General features: G+C 40.0%; 1 protein-coding gene across 1 annotated transcript in view; it reads right to left on the bottom strand.

Annotated features, from left to right (window-relative positions):
* RALGAPA1 (Ral GTPase activating protein catalytic subunit alpha 1) overlaps positions 1-19,407 on the bottom strand; it is a gene marked incomplete in the record, with an annotated part of 246,933 nt that overhangs the window by 141,591 nt on the left and 85,935 nt on the right. The window contains 2 exon segments of the mRNA XM_034768622.1: positions 1,106-2,641; positions 17,825-17,965. Of these exon segments, the coding sequence (XP_034624513.1) occupies positions 1,106-2,641; positions 17,825-17,965 (1,677 nt within the window).

Raw genomic sequence — 19,407 nt, 5'->3', positions numbered from 1 at the left:
CTGAGACATTATGATACTAGTACCACTGCCCAGATTGTTATTGTGGTATGCCTACAAAGACTGCCCTCAGGTGGCATTAACATCTCAATGCAGGATGCATGACAGAACATTCTGTTAATCATGCTAGCATAACAGTGTAAAAAGGAAAACCTACCTTACTGCTGAAAGTTAATTTATTGTTCATTTAAAGTTATTTAAGTTGTGAACTAAGATGATGAATATTAGAACAATAGCCTTGTTCTTGTTTGATCAGTCCACAGAGGTCCCATATTTAGCTGAAGAAGGACTACATGAGACCTTTATGCACATCCATGATCCAAAGAAAAAGAAAGCAATGATAGAGATTGCCAAGGTGTAACTGCATCCACTTCAGTGAATGCATACAGAAAGGCTTAAAGCATGTTTTGAAATGGTTCAAACAAAAAATTACTAAAGCCACATTGGATTGTTCTAATGAAACCATCCAAATAAGAAGAAATTTCTCTGTTTTATTTAATGTTAAAAATATTCTGTATGTGTTACATAATTGATTAAAGGCCAAGTCTCAACTTCAAAGCCTAATTTTGGGAGAATTTTTTGTTTTGGAGGAGAGAAGGAGGAGGAGGAAGAAAACATACTAAATGAACTAGCAATTTTAGCCGATAGCCGAGTCTTTTTACCAGACAGACAAACAATAAGTACCAGGACTTACTATTCCACTTGAAATAAAATATATATATATATATATATATATATATATATATCTGAAAGCCATACAGTAGGCTGAATTTCAAAGCCCTCTAGTGTAGGCTATGATGCAGGGAGACTTGCATTTGATCCCTTGGTAGGTCATTTACTGTCTCTTCCTCTTCCCTAACTTGATGCTCTTCAGCAGCAAAGAGGTTCAACTAAGTATCTTTAAAAGGGAAATTAGTAATTTAAAGTATGTAAACATAACTTATGCTGGGGAAAATTTCAGCTGGCTAAAGGCGCATGCATAACCAAACAGGGAAAGCAGTGATCATCCCAAAGCCTTTTGATTGCTTATAAGAGCTTGCTTCAGTTGCATTAAGCCAAACTGGTGCTGCCTTTCTCCTTTTGCACTGTGCACACTGTTAGTGCTCACCTGCAGCTTTCCTTCCAAAATAGCCCATTACATGACTGTACAGATCCCTCAGTGGAGCCTCTGCTGGTATTCTGTTCTGCCTCTGTGGGGAAACATTTGCCTTCGGCTTCGAAAGAGCATGTACAACAGTTTTATAAACACCACCCAGGGAGCCCTGCTGTGGTCCTGACTCCTGACCTGATGACCTAGGTACACTACGATTATGCAACTGATTAGCTGCAATACCTTCTTTCTGCAAAATGGGTGTTTGAGCTTCTGTGGATTCCTTAGTCTGTTTACTACTAACTGAAGCTGCATTGGCTGCATCTAGAGGTCTATATACTCCTGGTCTGACTAGCTCCAAGACAGCAGATGAGCTGGTGCTTGTGTTGCCACTACCGCTACCACTACTGAAGCCACCGAGTTTACGAAGTCTTGCCCTCCAGGGGGCCTCTTTGTTTTCTAAAGGGTTATAAAATTGAACAGACTCAGTAGATGGTCTAAAAGTAACATGAACACTATTTCGTTTCTTAGCAGTTATTTTCATGATTTTGGCCTTATGGGTTACTGTTTCAGAGATACTCCTTTTAGTTGGTAAAAGTTTGCCTGTAGCGTGAGGCATTTCAGGGTTAAATGGTGCTTTAGGTAGAACTTTCTTTGCATGCATAACACGTGGGTAGGTTATTTTTTCATTAAACTGGGCACTTCTAGGCTTTTCAGCTAAAGCTACTTCCACAGCTACATCTACATCAACTTCAGTGGCTGTTTGTCTGTACAGGTATCTCTTCCTTTCTTTGTTATCAGGGCTACTTGACCCATGCTCAAATAAACTTTCATTTTGTTTATCAATATTTAATTGTTTGGCTTTATCGATCGCTTGATTTCTTGTAAAACTGTCTACCTGGGTAGGTGCAATATTACTTATAAAGCCACTTTGGTTTTGTTCTACATGTTCAGCTCTTTCGGCAACAGTGTTGCTACTTGCATATTTAACAGTCTGATCTCTATACTCTAATTCATCCAGTGGTGAACTATCATTTCTATTTTCTGTTGTATCGACTTCAGGAGGAGAAGCCTCAAATTTATCTATCTCATAGTGACTGCAAGGTTCTTCTTTTTCCTTAAGATATTCTCTCAGAGAGGAAAGAAGATCATCTTCACCTTCAAGGTCAACATACTGGCTTTGTTCAAAGGATGTATTTGCAAGATCTACTGGCCCTATCAAATGACAGAGATGGTCATAAATACTATCCCCAACTTCCAAGGAGGACTCTCTGCTATTCGTATCAGTAATATGACTTTCAGTGGATCTATATATTGAAGAGGTCTCAGTGGAACTCTGTAAACTTGGCGCATGATGGGATGAACTGTCAATGACAGGAACTGCACCTTTGGCTCGTTCAACTGTGAATGGTTCCAGGATGTCAGATGTGCTGCTGCTTCTTGGCAGTGGCTGTTCCTCATTCAGTGCACCAAAAACTTCGCTTGGAGTGTCCTCGCTCTGTGAAAAATGTCTGACTCGAGATGGACGTGGAAGAATTTGAGTATCATCAATATCTGTAGAAAAAAAATTATAGGTAATGTGCACAAGGTAAGTCTATAAAGATTATTATTATCATCATTATTCACTGCTATATCCTAATGATATGCTTTAAAAAAAAACAAACAGAAGAGTGCAGAGCCGGGTTTCTTAAGTACAAATATATTTTATCCAATATTAAATGTTGTTAAAAATACACACAATATCCATACACAATATGATATAAATGAGTTAGACCATCAGAACACAGCTTAAACGTTAACATGCATGGAAATGGACAGTGAGATCATGGAACATTTGGAAGTACAGTTAAAGCTAGAGCTGTGCCAATAAGTTAAATAATTCAATCAAAATTATTTTAACTAATGTTCAAAAGAGGAAAAAAAGGTACTTGTAATATCTCAACAGCAGAACTCTCCATGGATTTAAACTCTTGAGAAATATATAATTCAAGAGGAGAACATGGCAGTTATCTGGAAAAATAAGAATGTTCAGTACAAATGGGTGACACCTAATATTTATCAGTCTCTAGTAATTTATTTTTTAATCTAACACATAATGCATACATGAAGGCTTAAGTTTTAAAAAGAGAAGATGTGGAGGAGCTTGGGCCTTTGGGAGACACATGTATAGATGAAGCACAAGTTAACTTAATTCTTTATTGTTAAAAGGATATTTTTCTACATATTTCTAGTCTTCAAGAATGCAAAACTAAAGGGATAACTGATACACAGATAACAGATATTACCACACTAACTGTTAAAAGATCCCATTTTGGGAAGCCAAAAAACCAGACCAGGACTGGGACCAGACCAAAAGACAACACAAATTAACCCCCCCCCCCCCCCCGCAAAAAAAAACAAAACCACCCAACCATACCTACTCCCCCTCTCTCCCAAAACCACACACCAAAAACAAAACAAAACAAAACCAAACACCACACCACCACCAAACAGTTTTATTCAAGTAAATTTAGGTTTGGTAACTCTCATGAACTTTAAAGACCTAAGCCTGGTCTACACTGGGGGGGAAATTGATCTAAGTTATGCAACTTCAGCTACGTGAGGTAAGTCAACAGCGGACGCTCTCCCATCAACTCTGCCTGCACCTCTCACCGCAGTGGAGTATCAGAGTCGACGGGAGACCGCTCGTCAGTCGATTTATCGCGTCTAGACTAGAAATGATAAATCGATCCCCGCTGGATTGATTGCTGCCCATTGATCCAGCGGGTAATGTAGACAAGCCCCTAGAAACTGAAATTTTACATCCACAGAATAGTTAATACAGTTAACCAGTATAAAAGAAAAAACATAGTTATGGGTGAAAGGAGAAAGCACTCTATGCCCATTTTATTATTAGTTCTTGACCCCTCTGCTTAGGCTGCTAATACAAGTGAAAGTTAGTACTAACTGAAGTGCAGGGCTTCTGCAGGCCCAATATATATCCCCCAGCAAATGGGCAGAGATCACACCAATCCATTTCACATAATCCATTGAATTGAGAAACTATAACTTCATCCTTCAAATTTCCTAAAATGCTAAAGGAAACACTAACATTACACAATATATAGTACCAAATCAGTGATGTGGGATACAGAAAAATGGATAATAGCAAATGGCTGTTACAGATGCTCAAATAGTATCAGTTTCCTGATGGGAATTACAGCTATTCGAGGCAGTATTTTTAATGGAATGTGTAACAGAGTTTTATTATAAAAATATCTGCCGTATTTTTGTTAGAATCACTCACTTCTTGGTTATGTTTTTTTAATTGCAGATTTTTAAAAGCCAGAAACATTAACAACCATCAAGGTTACTTGATCATAAAAATGGAGGAATTAAGGTTAAATTAATTAAGACAGTCTTATCTTCAAGGACTGCAAAGATGTATTTAAAACCAGGATATATTCCACCCCAAAAAATTTAACGAGACACACTCCGACATGTTACTGCAAGATTAACCATCCTATGTTAAAGAAAGTGGGCAGACTTCACTTTAAAATTTTCTGAATTACTAGTTCACAGTCACCTAAAACGATGACAGCAACATTTAATTAAGACTGAGCCTGAAGTTACCTTACAAATCTCCCGTTTAAGGAGCTTGTATGCAGAGCAATTTAACCTTTGAGCTGAAATTTCTTGTTTGTTATTCAACCAAAGGTGAATATTTTGGACAAGTTAGGTACACTTCCATATAGCCATTTCTGAGTTATATGAATGTATCCATTTGTGGGGTGGAGATGGAAAAACAAAGTAGATATTTTCATGCTAAAAGTAATTTGGGGGTGGGAGGGGAAGAGGGTGTGGTTGTGATAAAAAAAATTTAAACAAATTTATCATGTGCTTAATACTTTGGGCCTGATCTAGAGCCCACTGACATCAATGGGCATCTTCAGTGACTTCAATGGATTTTGGATTAGGCAATTAATGAGGACAAGCAGGGGGCAAATTAGAAAAAGGTGGTATTGGTACTCATCCAAGCTCTGCTCTGTCCACAAAATAAGCTGCATCCACTTGAGTGACTAAAATGAGATTCCTCTCTCAGCAGGAGTACAGTTGTTCATAATATGATCACCCTACCTCTTTCTTCCCCACTTTGATTAGCAGTGCATTAGTTAATGATAATAAAAATATCAAAATTTTTAAGTATCTGAGTTAACACCTCACTGAGATGAAGCAATGGTCTCAAGTTGCAGTGGGAGAGGTCTAGGTTGTATATTAGGAAAAACTATTTCACTAAGAGGGTGGTGAAGCACTGGAATGGGTTACCTAGAGAGGTAGTAGAATCTCCATCCTTAGAGGTTTTTAAGGCCTGGCTTGCAAAACCCTGGCTGGGATGATTTAGTTGGGGTTAGAATAATAGAATATCAGGGTTGGAAGGGACCTCAGGAGGTCATCTAGTCCAACCCCCTGCTCAAAGTAGGACCAATCCCCAACTAAATCATCCCAGCCAGGGTTTTGTCAAGCCTGACCTTAAAAACCTCTAAGGAAGGAGATTCCACCACCTCCCTACGTAACCCATTCCAGTGCTTCACCACCCTCCTAGTGAAAAAGTTTTTCCTAATATCCAACCTAAACCTCCCCCAATGGAACTTGAGACCATTACTCCTTGTTCTGTCATCTGGTACCACTGAGAACAGTCTAGATCCATCCTCTTTGGAACCCCCTTTCAGGTAGTTGAAAGCAGCTATCAAATCTCCCCTCATTCTTCTCTTCTGCAATCTAAATAATCCCAGTTCCCTCAGCCTCTCCTCATAAGTCATGTGTTCCAGCCCCCTAATAATTTTTGTTGCCCTTCACTGGATTCTTTCCAATTTTTCCACATCTTTCATGTATTGTGGGGCCCAAAACTGGACACAGTACTCCAGATGAGGCCTCACCAATGCCGAATAGAGGGGAATGATCACATCCCTCAATCTGCTGGCAATGCCCCTACTTATACAGCCCAAAATGCCATTAGCCTTCTTGGCAACAAGGGCACACTGTTGATTCATATCCAGCTTCTCATCCACTGTAACCCGTAGGTCCTTTTCTGCAGAACTGCTGCCTAGCTACTCGGTCCTGAGTCTGTAGCAGTGCATTTGATTCTTCCGTCCTAAGTGCAGGACTCTGCACTTGTCCTTGTTGAACCTCATCAGGTTTCTTTTTTCCAATCCTCTAATTTGTCTAGGTCCCTCTGTATCCTATCCCTACCCTCCAGCGTATCTACCACGCCTCCCAGTTTCGTATCATCTGCAAACTTGCTGAGGGTGCAGTCCACGCCATCCTCCAGATCATTAATGAAGATATTGAACAAAACTGGCCCCAGGACCGACCCTTGGGGCACTCCGCTTGATACCGTCTCCCAGCTAGACATGGAGCCATTGATCACTGCCCGTTGAGCAGGGATGGTCTTGTTTTGAGCAGGGGGTTGGACTAGATGACATCCTGAGGTCTCTTCCAACCCTAATCTTCTTTGATTCTTTGTTCAGAAATACAACATTATGGTATCCTCAGCAACTGTAATTCATCCTTGTTGCACACTGGCATAAATTCAATTTTGGACACTATTTATTCAGTGAGTGGGGGGAGCATACACAGGTTTCTTATTAATTGCACTGCAGAAACACCTAGTTGGGCTTTGAATCAAGTGGTGTAAAAAACATATGAAAAAATATACTTTAACCCTTCAGGATTGACCCATTCCTAAGATTCTGGGAGGGGGTTGTTGCAGGACAGGGAGAGTCTGTAGTTAGGCAAAGGAAGGAAAGGCTGCAACTCAGGGCTCTGAGATGTGCCAATCCAACCCAATCACATCTCTCCTTCCTCTGACCTCCCTATCCCCATCTGCTGGGCCCAACCATTCCTTCATGCTGAGAGACAGGACAAGCAGACAACTTCATAGCAGCTGGTGGGGAGCATGACGGAATAGGTACATAGCCAAGAAGTGGATCCATGCTCTGAGATCAAATGGCAAAGAGCAGGAGATTCTCCACATAATTTATGGGGAGGGGTCCTGCTTCAATATCTGCAAAAGGGTCACAGAAGTCAGGGAAGGCTTGTTCAGAGGATGGAGAGAAAGAAGCAGATTTTTTGGCTCTTATCTATTATCTTAGAGCTCTTAAAGACAAATATTTTCATTCTGAAGGTTTCTAGGATTGACTGTATGATAAGTAAGAAAATATAAAACATTTGCAGAGGTATGGTTGAATTATGGGACATTATAAAAAATATAGATTTGTCTACGTTTCAATTCTCAGTCATAATACTGTTTCATCAGAGTTTTGCACTCAACTTGGAGGAAAGCTATAAAGGCTCAATATTAAGTATCCCCCTCTGGCTCCTCCTTATTCTCGCAATTTACTGCTGCCTTTGCATGTTCATCCCAATGCTTGGAAAAATTTCCCATTTCCTATTCAGTAAGCCTGCTCTCTGCCCAACACCTTCAAATCCATTTCTTCCAGACATCTTTCCTTTCTTTGCCTCATCAATAACATTGCCTCACTCTCCCTTCTCTGAAGTGTCCTGTATGTTTTAGTTATCACAGAGTGTCCCAAATGGTTATGGAGCCATTTATAATTATTTTAAAAATGTTCCTTGATAGGAGACTGCAGATATGCCTCCAAATTAAGTATACTGTACTGATCACATTTCTAACTACAAGGATCTATCTGCAAATCCTCATTTTTATTTTGTGGATTAAATTTGGAAAGTTTACTGCTATTCTATTCATGGAGCAATAGCACAATTTTGAAGCACCTGAAAGGTGAAGAAATGACAGACTTGTATTCAATAATTACAGCCATAGTAAAAATGTCCTATATGTATAATACAGATTATTATTTTTGCCGCAAGTCTGTTAGTCAGCTGATTGACTTTCAAGGAGAAATGTCACATTTTCCTCCACCAGAAAAAGTGAGATCTTAGAGGCTGGATTGGAGCTAGTCATTTTCTTTCTGAAACCTAGTGCATTACAGTGCACATGCAGTGATGGTTTTGGAAGAATTTCCTTTCTTTTGAGCCTTCTTAACTAGCGAACATTGGCTGGTGTTCAAAAACTTTTTTCCTTAAGTGTGGATTTTCAAAGGATTAAGTGAATTGGGTGGCTAACTCCAACACAATATGAATAGGATTGGCACCCAATTCCCTTAGAGTCCTTTGAAAATCTTAAACTCAAAGTCCAGTGGTGCTGAAAGCAAGTTTTGATAAAAAGATTACTAGCATTCTAATATGCAACCTTGTGAACAAGTGGGCAGAGGAGCTGTCACCGCCAATTTAGCCAGACTCACTGTCTGTCATGTATAAGTAAGGCATGATGGACAGCAAGATCAGGCCCCGATTGCTCCTCCACTCTGTGCTCAGGCATTTGGGCAAGCGTCATGCTTCATCTTTCTCAGTGCTTGTAGTAAGAGTGGGACGGGTGGAGAGCGGTACATCAGCTGCCCTGATGCAGTAGAAATGTCTCTCTTTTGGGGGCCCCTAAAGCAACAGGTACTACATTTTGTGTTGTCCTGAACTGCAAACAAGTCACATGTCAGGGTCCGCATTGCTGGAATGTCGATTGAACCAGACAGTTCTGTAGTTCCAATTCTTGATCCCCAGATAGGAATCTGCTGAGGCTGTCCACAAGAATATTGTGTATCCCTGAAAGGTGCACTGCTGATAGAATGATGTGGTGACTGATTCACCAATTTCACAGGATGATGGCTGCTATACAAATTGATGGCTGGGTTGGATTTCATGCCGCCTTGCTTGTTGATATAGAATACTGTCATCATATTGTTTGACTGTATTTGAACATGTCCTGTTTTTATGTATGGAAGAAACCTTTCGCAAGCTCTGAGGACTGCTTGCAATTCCGAACTGTAGAGTCCGTATGTCTCATGCATGCTGTATGTTCACCCAGATGAGTGCCCCATCTCAATAAGCAGGTTTCTGTGATGAGCATTTTCTCATATGGAGAGGGAATGAATGGGAGTTCCATACATACAGTTGGTAACTGTTTTTCCACCAATTTAGTGAGTCTCATATACTGTGAGGGATAGATTCCTGTTTTTCCATGTGGTCTCTGCTTGGGACATATACTTTCTTGAGCCAGACTTATAGGCTGAGAAGTTGAAGGCTTGAAAACAGTGTTACATATGTGCAGGCAGCCAAGTGACCTAAGAGAGTAAGACATGACCCAATCAATGTCTGTGGACTGGCTTGAAGCTTTGCGACTAGTGCCTTCATGATCAGGAGTCTGTCCTTTGGGAGATATGCCCTGACTGTGATAGAGTTCAGCGATGCTCTGATAAAGTTTGATCATCTATGTGGAGACCAACATGGATTTCTCTTTGTTTACACAGATGCCCAGTGATCGCAGCAGCTTGAGTAGAGCTGTTGTTGCTGAATTGACCTCTTGATGAGATCTCCCTGTCAACAGCCAATCATCGAGGTATGGAAAGACAGAAATTCTGTTGTGTTGGAGGTGAGCTGCCATGACTGACATCACCTTTGTAAACACCCTTGGGATTGTAGGAAAGCCAAAAGAAGCACCTTGTAGGGATAGTGTTTTGGACCTACAGTGACCCTGAGAAATTTCTTGTATATGGAGTGGATATCTATATAAAAATTGGTTCACAGTTCTCAACATGAGATCCCTATCTCCTTTGTTTAATGAGAGAATTGTTGCTGCCAACATCCCCATTCTGAAACATACTGCTTGAATGTAGATGGTGAGTCATCATAGATCTAGGACAGGTTTCAATTCTCTCTTTTTTGGGGGGTGGGAGGAGAGAAATCAGGAAATACCTTGAATAGAACCCTTTTCCTTGTTATTGAGGAGGAGTTTATGGCTCCCAGATGCAGAAGGAACCTTTTTCCTGAATGAGCATCTCCTCATGACAGTGGTCCCTGAAGAGGAACAGGGATGGAGATTGGGAAGGGAGAGGAACTGTATCATGTATCTCGCATGAACAATGTCGAGGACCCATCTGTTGGATGTTTTGGTCCACCAGTCGTTGAAGAAATAGACTAGATGGTCTCCAAATTGGGTATAGGAAGACAAGTGTAGGAGCAGAGTTGGTTCACACCTCTAGACAATCTTGTCATAATTGTTTCCTTAGAGATGGCTGGGTTCTGAAGGTTAAAAAGAAAAAAAAAAAAATATCAAGAGGAGCAGTCTGTCTAGTTCTTTGCAGCCTCTGACACTGCCTTGGAAGCTCATAAGGTCTGTGGTGGAAAAATGGTTGGAAAGTAGGTCTTTGCTTGTATGGTTGCAGCCTATGGAAAACTCTCTTGGATGCTGGTGTATAAACACCAAGCAAACGGAGAGTTCCCCTATAATTTTTTGGTAAGCGTAGGGACTTCTGTCTTCTCACTAATGAGATAGTTCTCCTCAAAGGGCAAGCCCTCTACCGTGGATTGGACCTCTCCCAGGAATCCAGAAGACCGAAGCCACAATGCTCTCCCCATGACCACTGCCATGGCCATTGAATGGCAGGTTGTGTCAGCTACAGCAAGTGCAGTCTGCCGTAATGATCTCGCAATCAGCTTTTCTTCCTCAATAAGCACTTTAAACTGTCCACTAAGTTCATGTGGGAGTTTATCTGAAATTCTGTGAATTTGTTATAGTTGACAAAATTGAGTTTGGCCATTCTGATTGTTTGCTATTCTGAATTGCAGGCTAGTGGAGGAAGAGACTTTTCTACTGAATAAGTCCAAATGCTGAGCCCCTTTATCAGAAGGGGTGAAGTTTGGCTGGTGTCTGTTCCTTTCTGATGCTGCCTGGTCCACCAAATTTTGGAGTCGAGTGAGTAAATAAAAATTCTGCCCCCTTGGCACCAATATTCATGAGGAGCATCATCTGCTTGGATTGTGTTCCATGAGCGGTGCTGATGGTACTGTATACTTCATAGTATCTCTGCTAGTAGAGCATACCAGAGACCGAATCTCTGCATACAGTGACGATACTGTTGGTTTAGCGAGACCTTGATTAATAGAAGGTCTGGTGGAAGGACTTCCCCTGTTGTGCCACTCCTGAATAGTGGAAGTCAATGTCTCTAAAAATGGTAGGGCCTGAAAGAATGGGCAAAACTTAGAATCCTGCAGGATGAGGAGGTCTTGCTGAGCACTGTATTTTTCTCTTAATGAGGGGGGAAATGAGTGCTCCTCTCTGCCTGCACCATCAGAGTCAGCTTAATGAGAGATCATGGTAATGAGGACTCCTAAGTCAAAAATCCTGATACTATCTGTGCTGGTTGCGGCCAATACTCTTCTTTCAATGGTGCTTTGGATAGTAGCGGAGTAGCCGATGGTGCCAGTTTCAAGGCAGTCTTGCTTTTCAGAGCCAGGGTTTCAGTGCTATGCTCGGAAAGAACTGCTGTGGTACCGTCCCCAAGGACTTATAAAAGGGGGTTCCCTTCTTAGGAGAGAGCTCAGATGGAGATTTATCCCTCTGCTTATGAGAGGATCTTCCCTAATGTTTCCATTTAGAGACGGTGGAGGACTTTACCCACCTTTCTTGGTAGCAGTAATGGAGTCTACAGAGCCTGGCGTAGCACTCTGTGGCTCCTCAGCCCATTGTACAAGGGGTTCTCCTGGGTCTGGTCCATTAGGAACCTCTGCAGTTGGTACTCACATACCTCACAGGTTCTTGGAGAAAAGGATTGGCAATTGAGCACTTGGAGTGAACATGAGTTTCTCCAATGCAGTAGACTGGACGTGGTTGTCACTGAACTGGGAAGGATCAGTGACAAAAGATTAGTTCTTAAAGTCCGGGATTCCGGGGGGGGGGGGGGGGCGGAATATCACCAAATTTAGCAACACCTGTATAAACTATTACCCTAAGGAAAATAACAAATATTTACAGATAAATCAATGAAGAAAGCAAGTGCTGGACCATTCTGTTTCACACCAGGGGCAGTAGAAAGGAACTGGAGAGGTGGTTGGTCCATGCTGCCATTTATACCCTCAGTCTGAAGCACCAGGAAGATGACTGTGCAGATGCAGAACAGCAGCCATTGCTATCAAAAAAAATCTTCTGGACTCAGATGCACTGAACACATGCACACGCAGTACAAATAGGGACCAGCGCTCGAAGAACACCCCACCCCCAATTTGGAAGACACTTGAAGGTGAGGTGAAAGAACAAGGGAGAAGCAGAGACAACATTACTGTTATGAGATGATGAGGGACTGGAACCAGCTGACTGAAGCCTGTGAAGAGGTATAAAAACTGCCATCTGAGCACACAAACCATAACAAAGGGGGCCTTCTTTGGTTGGGAGCCAAAGGTAACAAAAACAGGGAAAAACTGTTCCTTTGCAGAAATAAGCTTTCCAGCTCACTGCTGACAATGTAAGTTAGGTCCCCCTGCCCTGGGGTCAGAATCAGAGCCAATGCAAGGGGATGGATGGACTGATCAGATGTTTGGTATGGCTACTGGCTCCAGTGCCCACTCAACGGCACAAGTGGTATCTCTTGTGGCTTTAGTCATCTGCAACTCTCCTCCCACAGAATTTAGCATTGTAAGGCTCTCTTATGAGATATTATAGTTGCCTAATCCAGTCAGATACTCCCCATACTAGCAGTATATGGCATTTGCCATATGCACCTGGGTTGGCAGTTTTAGAGACATGGGAGAATGCACACGGACATTGGAATGCACGTGGAACTCCAGGACAGAGAAAAGCGGTGGCCAGGTAGTGAAACCAGACAATGAGCTTTCAACATAGGTTTCTGTATAGCTGTACTTTCCAATCCAGTTCAATTGGCTCTGGTTACTCCATTGGGCAGTATTCTCCCACAGCATTAGAAACCTATACAAAGGCCTATGACAATATTTTATGTCAATAAATCTGAAGCCAGCATCGGACCTCCCTCACATGGTAGAAATTAGAACAAGTGAGGTTCTAAGGAAAGGCTTTGAGTCTCTGCCAGTCCCATCCAATACAAAACTAGAGGATCTTACCTTTAGGAAAATGTATTCACCATCTACACTGCACAAAGGGGCAGTCATGAAAGCAGTGTTTTCCTAGCTTATCTAGCTGTGCATTCTGAAATGTATTCAGTCTTATGAACATGCTAAGGATCTGGAACAAGCACATGTGAAAAGAATACTAAAAGAAAAGTGTAATGGGATGCGAAATCCCTGTTCACTCAGATTATCTTTAAATTTTGGCCTCTATTCATTGCTATTACTTACCATAACATGAACCTGCTAATCTATTTGTTTCCTGTAACACTTCACAAAAATTAAGGTTTTATGAAGAGTGAGTCACTACAAATACAGCCTCTATAGGAGTCTTTCCAAGAGTATTAAAGAATTAGCCACTCCTAGTGGGAGAACAGTTCAGGGATGCCAAGATGCTCTTCTACATGGACTGGCTGTAGTCATCAGCCTAAACTGACAGAATGCAGAAGGTTAATGGTATTGGTCTGGGCATTTATGCTGCAACATTAATGTTTAACATTCTCTCAAGAGCAGGCCATGTTGCTGCTTCCTTATCTTATCAGGTAAAGAGATTTAGAGCTTTCATGCCACAAGTTAAATGTGAAGCCCACTCCGGTTACCAATTCTGTGCCCTTGATCACTAGAAACACTGTGTTGGACATATAAATTGCCACAAATATTCAGTTATCAGAATCTAGAATTTTAGTTGGTTCTTGGAGAAAATTGACCTGCCAGGTGATTAAACATAACCGTTTTGTATCCACCAAACATGCCACCATCCCACTGCCTGATGTTCCTGACGCTAGAGCCTGACAACACAGAACCTCAGGGCTCAACAGAATAACCCTTAAGAATATGCAAAAAGAACAGGAGTACTTGTGGCACTTTAGAGACTAACAAATTTATTAGAACATAAGCTTTCGTGGACTACAGCCCACTTCTTCGGATGCATGCGAAAGCTTAAGCTCTAATAAATTTGTTAGTCTCTAAGGTGCCACAAGTACTCCTGTTCTTTTTGCGGATACAGACTAACACGGCTGCTACTCTGAAACCTTAAGAATATGGTGAACAGCTTGTAAAACTGAAAGGCAGAATGAGCATCAAGAATTCTCCACCATTCATCATATTATATCAAGCAAGCAGAAATGTGATTTAGTAAAGCTGCAGCTCACGGATACTATGAAGGGGTGTGCATCTTTTCATTATAAAAAAGTGTTGCTCCAGGAACTACATTTTTCATATATTTCTGATAGACATTAATTTCTCTTGCTCCCCATTTCATGCTAGAAGATAGGAGCAGGTATCCTCATAGCAGCTGGAGCACATGACAGAAAAGGCATAAAGCCAGGAGGATTATCTTTTAATGAACTAACTCAGGCCAGCCAAATAGCGACCTGCACTACATGAAGGTGGTATAAGGATACGAGGGGCAGGGCCAGCTCCAGCTTTTTTGCCGCCCCAAGTGGCGAAGGGGGAAAAAAAAAAAAATTGGCGGCACTTCGGCAGCAGTTCAATTGCACCGCTTCATTCTTCAGCGGTAATTTGGCGGTGCGGGTCCTTCACTCCCTCTCTTCCTCTTAGGCGGCAGCTCAAAGAGGAAGAGAAGGACTGAGGGACCCGCCGCCGAAGACGCGGACATGCTGCCCCTTTCTATTAGCCGCCCCAAGCACCTGCTTCCTTCGCTGGTGCCTGGAGCCAGCCCTGAGGAGGGGGCACATTGTGCCCCTTATGCTCCTGTATCAGCTATCTGCATCACGGATAACAGCACTGCAACTGATGCAGCCTCTATAAAACTGCTCCAACTACCTCCAAACAAGTGGGAAGAAAAGGGCTGGAAGTGTGGAGCCTTGACTCACTGGGTTGCAGCTTCCCTCTCAGGCTGCTAGGGGGAATGCTGGCTCTAACAGAGGGCTTATTGGCAGAGGCACGATTGAGTTCTCAATAGCTTCAAATGAACTAATTTTATGGAGTACAAGCCAGACTGAATACTTACTCACTGGGTGTATTCGGAAAAAAAAGTAGAAAAATGCTTGCTTATCTTAAACATTAGACGATTTCAAGATAATTATAATTGCACTTATTATTTTCATACCAAAGAAAATGTCCTTTTAAAGCAAGAGGCCCGCTGCAGAAAAAAAGATCTTTCAAAGTAATATTTTTAGAAAATCCAGTCTCCAGTTCTGAGCACCATTAAAGGAATTCAGTAGATAATCAGTATTCAAATTCATAACTCCTAAGAATGTGTAGGAGGCAAATTAGCAGCCTTCATTCTCTGATAGCAGCTAATAACTTTTGAGTGGGTCCTTCCATTATGGGGAATAGTATTCAGCATATTTTTTCTTTCCTTTTTAAATGACCTCTCAAATGCTATACACCACAGAACAGAATCCGGAAGGTGTAATTTTTTTTCAGCGCAATTCAAGATGTACTACCAGAGAGAGGGGGGGTAAAAGCCTTCTTTTCCCCTTTTTAAATACTAAGGCTGATCTACAGTGATTTGTGTTCATTTAATTATAACAACAAGAAAACCCATGGTGTTCCAAGCACGTTAGTCAGTTTAGAACCTCCGTTATTTTTGTGGGAGAGGAGGATGATATAGGAAAAAGCATCAATTGTTTTGAAGTCAGAAGAATGGTTTTTGTTTGTTTGATTTTAAGATGCAGAGGCTCTTTTAAGGAGCTTTATCACTACATCATGGTCACTTGCATTGTTCTTTTTATTACAAATGTATGCATACAGTGTTTGGTGCTTCATCTACCAGTATACTGATTCTGTACTGAATGCATTTTATTTTTTACCAAGGAGAATATTCAATCAGGATTTACAGATTAAAAGATCAATATGTATCAGAATAGGGCTACTAGATGTCTTATAGTGCTAATTAATCTTCCTAACTCCATTCTACCTGCTGGTGTATTTGAAGCTTTTTTAGATTAGCCCAACCTTTCATGAAACAGATTTTAGAATAGTATGGCATTAGCAAGCAACATTGAGTATATAATGAAAAATATTACATTGAAATTCTGCACAAAAACCTCAATGCATTATTTTCACTCAAAATTCAAACACTAGGGTAAAACACCACAGTTGGGTTATGAAGGAACACCAGGGAAGCCACCGGTGGGCACAAGACCCCACCATTAACTTTCTTCCTGGCCTAGCAACCTTAAATTCTCTAACCCCACTTTTTTTAGATCCACAACTGACAATAAATAAAAGAAAGAAAGAAAGAAAGAAAGAAAATAAATAGTAATACAGTGCTTTCCTTTTATAAGAATCACATCTGTCCCAGAAGATTTGATTTTTATAAGTGGTTGATTCTTACAAGTGGAGTATAGGTTAGTACAGGGAATTATTTTGTCCCAGTGGTTTTGATCACTATAGGCACTTGATTCTTTTATCAGCGATTCTTATAAATGGAGTATACTGGTACCATCTAGTTTTTAAATCTATTTTCACCCACACATCTCAAAGCACTTTACAAAGAACGTTACAGATGGGGAAACTGAGGCACAGTGAGGCAAACTGACCTGCTCAGGGTCACCCAGCAGACTAACGGCCGAGACAGGAAGCGTCAATCCCAGTCGAGTGCTCTATCAACTACACTATACTGCCCCCCTAAAAAACAACCCCAAAAATTATCCAAAGACCGAAATCCAACCATTCTTTACACATAAAAGATTGCAGGATATGGTGGGTTGTGGATTTAAACTAAAAAAAACAAAACAAAACAAAAAAAAAAAAAAAAAGGGGGTTGAAAACCCTGCTTCCCAGAGTAGAGTACCTTGGAATACTAATGGGGTTAGCCAGGAGTGCACATTTTAGAGGAAAGGTAACAAGTTGTCGGGTTGCTTCATAAAGACCTTGTTAGGCAGGGGATAATAAGGAGGGATGTTAGCAGAAAAGAAACTAACAGCTTAATGAAGGTACTTACAAACAGCAGGAAAAAATACCCAACACATCTAGCACAACCAGCTAGTTATTTTTAAAATTTGTTTGTGCTAATTCTAAATTTTACTTATTTGTTGAAAAACTAAATTCTCCAGAAGACGCTACTGTCAAACTTCCAGCCAACCATCCTGCAGCACCAATCATGTTTTCAGAAAACTCCAGCTCTGTACAGAAGACATTATCCTCTTAAAAAAAAAAAAAAAAAAAAAGCCACACCCACACCCCCCCACACTTGGGGATTTCAAACTATATATTTTCCACTTTTTATATATTTTAAAAGGAGGCAGGCATACTGTAGAATATATTTTGCCATGCTACATGGCTTTTCTAAAGATAATCTCTTTATAGATATTCAATCACAAATTACTTTTCTATTACAGTTGCCATAACGTTGACAGTACAATGTCTGTGGACAGCATGCTCAAAAACTCTTATGTTGAAAGACTGCCTATGGCAAGTCAGTCAAACAAACAATCTGTTCCTCTTTTTCCTCTCCTTCCCCCTCCACCACAAATAAAGCTTTAGAGCAATTCTATCCCCCAGCCTATGGATGTTAAATTACCCTTATTGAGTAAACTGAAAAAGCAGAAAAGTTCCATTATTTTCATATTAAAATAAAAATTGGCACAGCACTAACTTCTAACAGCTCCAGAATGGGTTGCAAATATAGCATGATATTTCACATAACTCAAAATGTTTATTCTTAATCTTTTCCCTTCTCCTCCCGCTGCCCCATAATATTTTACTTTGAAGAATTTATTGATTTAGCAGAATTTGAAAGCAGAAGGATTAAAAAAGTGATAAAGGGGGTGCAGAAATTAGCAGAGGTGGCACTACCTGAAAGCTCATCAGAAAGGGGAGTGAGAACAATATCAGGCAAGAAGGGTTTGGAAGTATGGATCAGAACAGGAGCACTTTTAGCACTGCGTATATAGGCCGATGGCAGAGCACATTCACCAATGGATCGGCTTCTCATGGCTTCAAAAAAGGAAAAGAAAGAAGTGGGGAAGGAAAAAAAAGAAGAGTGACTATAATGAAAGGCTTGTGTCACAGAAAAAGCAGCAACAGAGGAAACAAAGAAAGGAAGAAAACTTTAAAACTTAAAACATTTCAGCACGGCAGATATTGGCAGAGCTGTAAGAAAGAAAAAAAATCAGTGGACACATAAGACATTTCGAGTTTTAAACTTTTTATGTAAAGCAGCAATAATGCCTTTAGTCTGACAGTTACAATGATTTTCCATCCAAAATTGATAAAATAATTAAATAGTATTATTTTCCACTGCATCAGGGGTTGAAAAATCAGCAAGTTCAATACCATTCCAAAAACAATCAGAACGTGTGCAATTTTAATCTAAAAAGTAATTTACACTATTATAGTTCTATTTTTCTAAACTAGCTTTAGTGTTGAACAAGAGTATCCTGATTTTGACATAAACAAGTTTCAATTCAAGAACTTCCAATGGGTTTAAAATACTAAAAGAAAATTATTTTTTTTGTCAGAGATTCACAGTTTAAACACAATACTATAATAATAATAAAATAATAAATAGTTCACAAAAATCTAGTTGAAGTTGATTAACAATTTCTTATTTGTAGAGAAAATTTCAATAGGAAGTTCTGAACATAAATGGATATTTGATAAATATTCCCAGATATGAACATTTTCTTACTTCAGTTTATTTAACTAGCTCAGTTCAAGGACAGGTTCAAAGTTGAGAAACCAACTGACAGCTGACTGAAAAGATTGTTTTTCACTTCCAATTTATAAATAAAAAAAGGGTGTGTGAAAGAATGAGATCTACTAGTTCTAAAATCTTGAAGGACATAGTGAACATGGTGGCCAAAAACAACCAGTTCAATTTGTTAACTACAGATAAAATACTTCCTTTGTCTAAAAAAATAGTTTTAAATGAAAAACGTGTTTGATAAACTTACTTTTCCCTTGTATTTCCAGCTCATTTAGTTTGATTTTAGTTAATTAATAAACAATTTTGAATTGCAGTTTTTCTGCATTCTTATTTTAATTCCTGTTTCCATCCAAATGCAGCTTGACACAAATCACAAGTAAAAATTAATCTAATAAATCAGAAAATCTTGAATGGCACATTTCTAACAACTTTAAAAAAATGCAAATATTAAGAACCTCAATAAATGTGTGTTAAGCTTAAATAAATACATATAGATGTAGTGTTTCCTCCTGGTTATTAAAAAGTATCAAATTTAGCGTAAAAGCTGCATGTTTTAGTTGCTAATCAACAAGTTTTATTGGGTACCAGGCAACAAGAATCAACCTCTCTTTAGGAAAATAACTAAAAACTACAAATGCAAAACAAGATTAAAACAGATCATTTATATCAAAGATTTTTGCTGGCTGATTTTGAATTAGTCAATTAAATCACTTTGATTTAAATCAATCCA

This window comes from Trachemys scripta, chromosome 4 (assembly GCF_013100865.1).
Source record: "Trachemys scripta elegans isolate TJP31775 chromosome 4, CAS_Tse_1.0, whole genome shotgun sequence".
Taxonomy (NCBI): domain Eukaryota; kingdom Metazoa; phylum Chordata; order Testudines; family Emydidae; genus Trachemys; species Trachemys scripta.
This window is presented reverse-complemented; position numbering and strand designations above follow the sequence as displayed.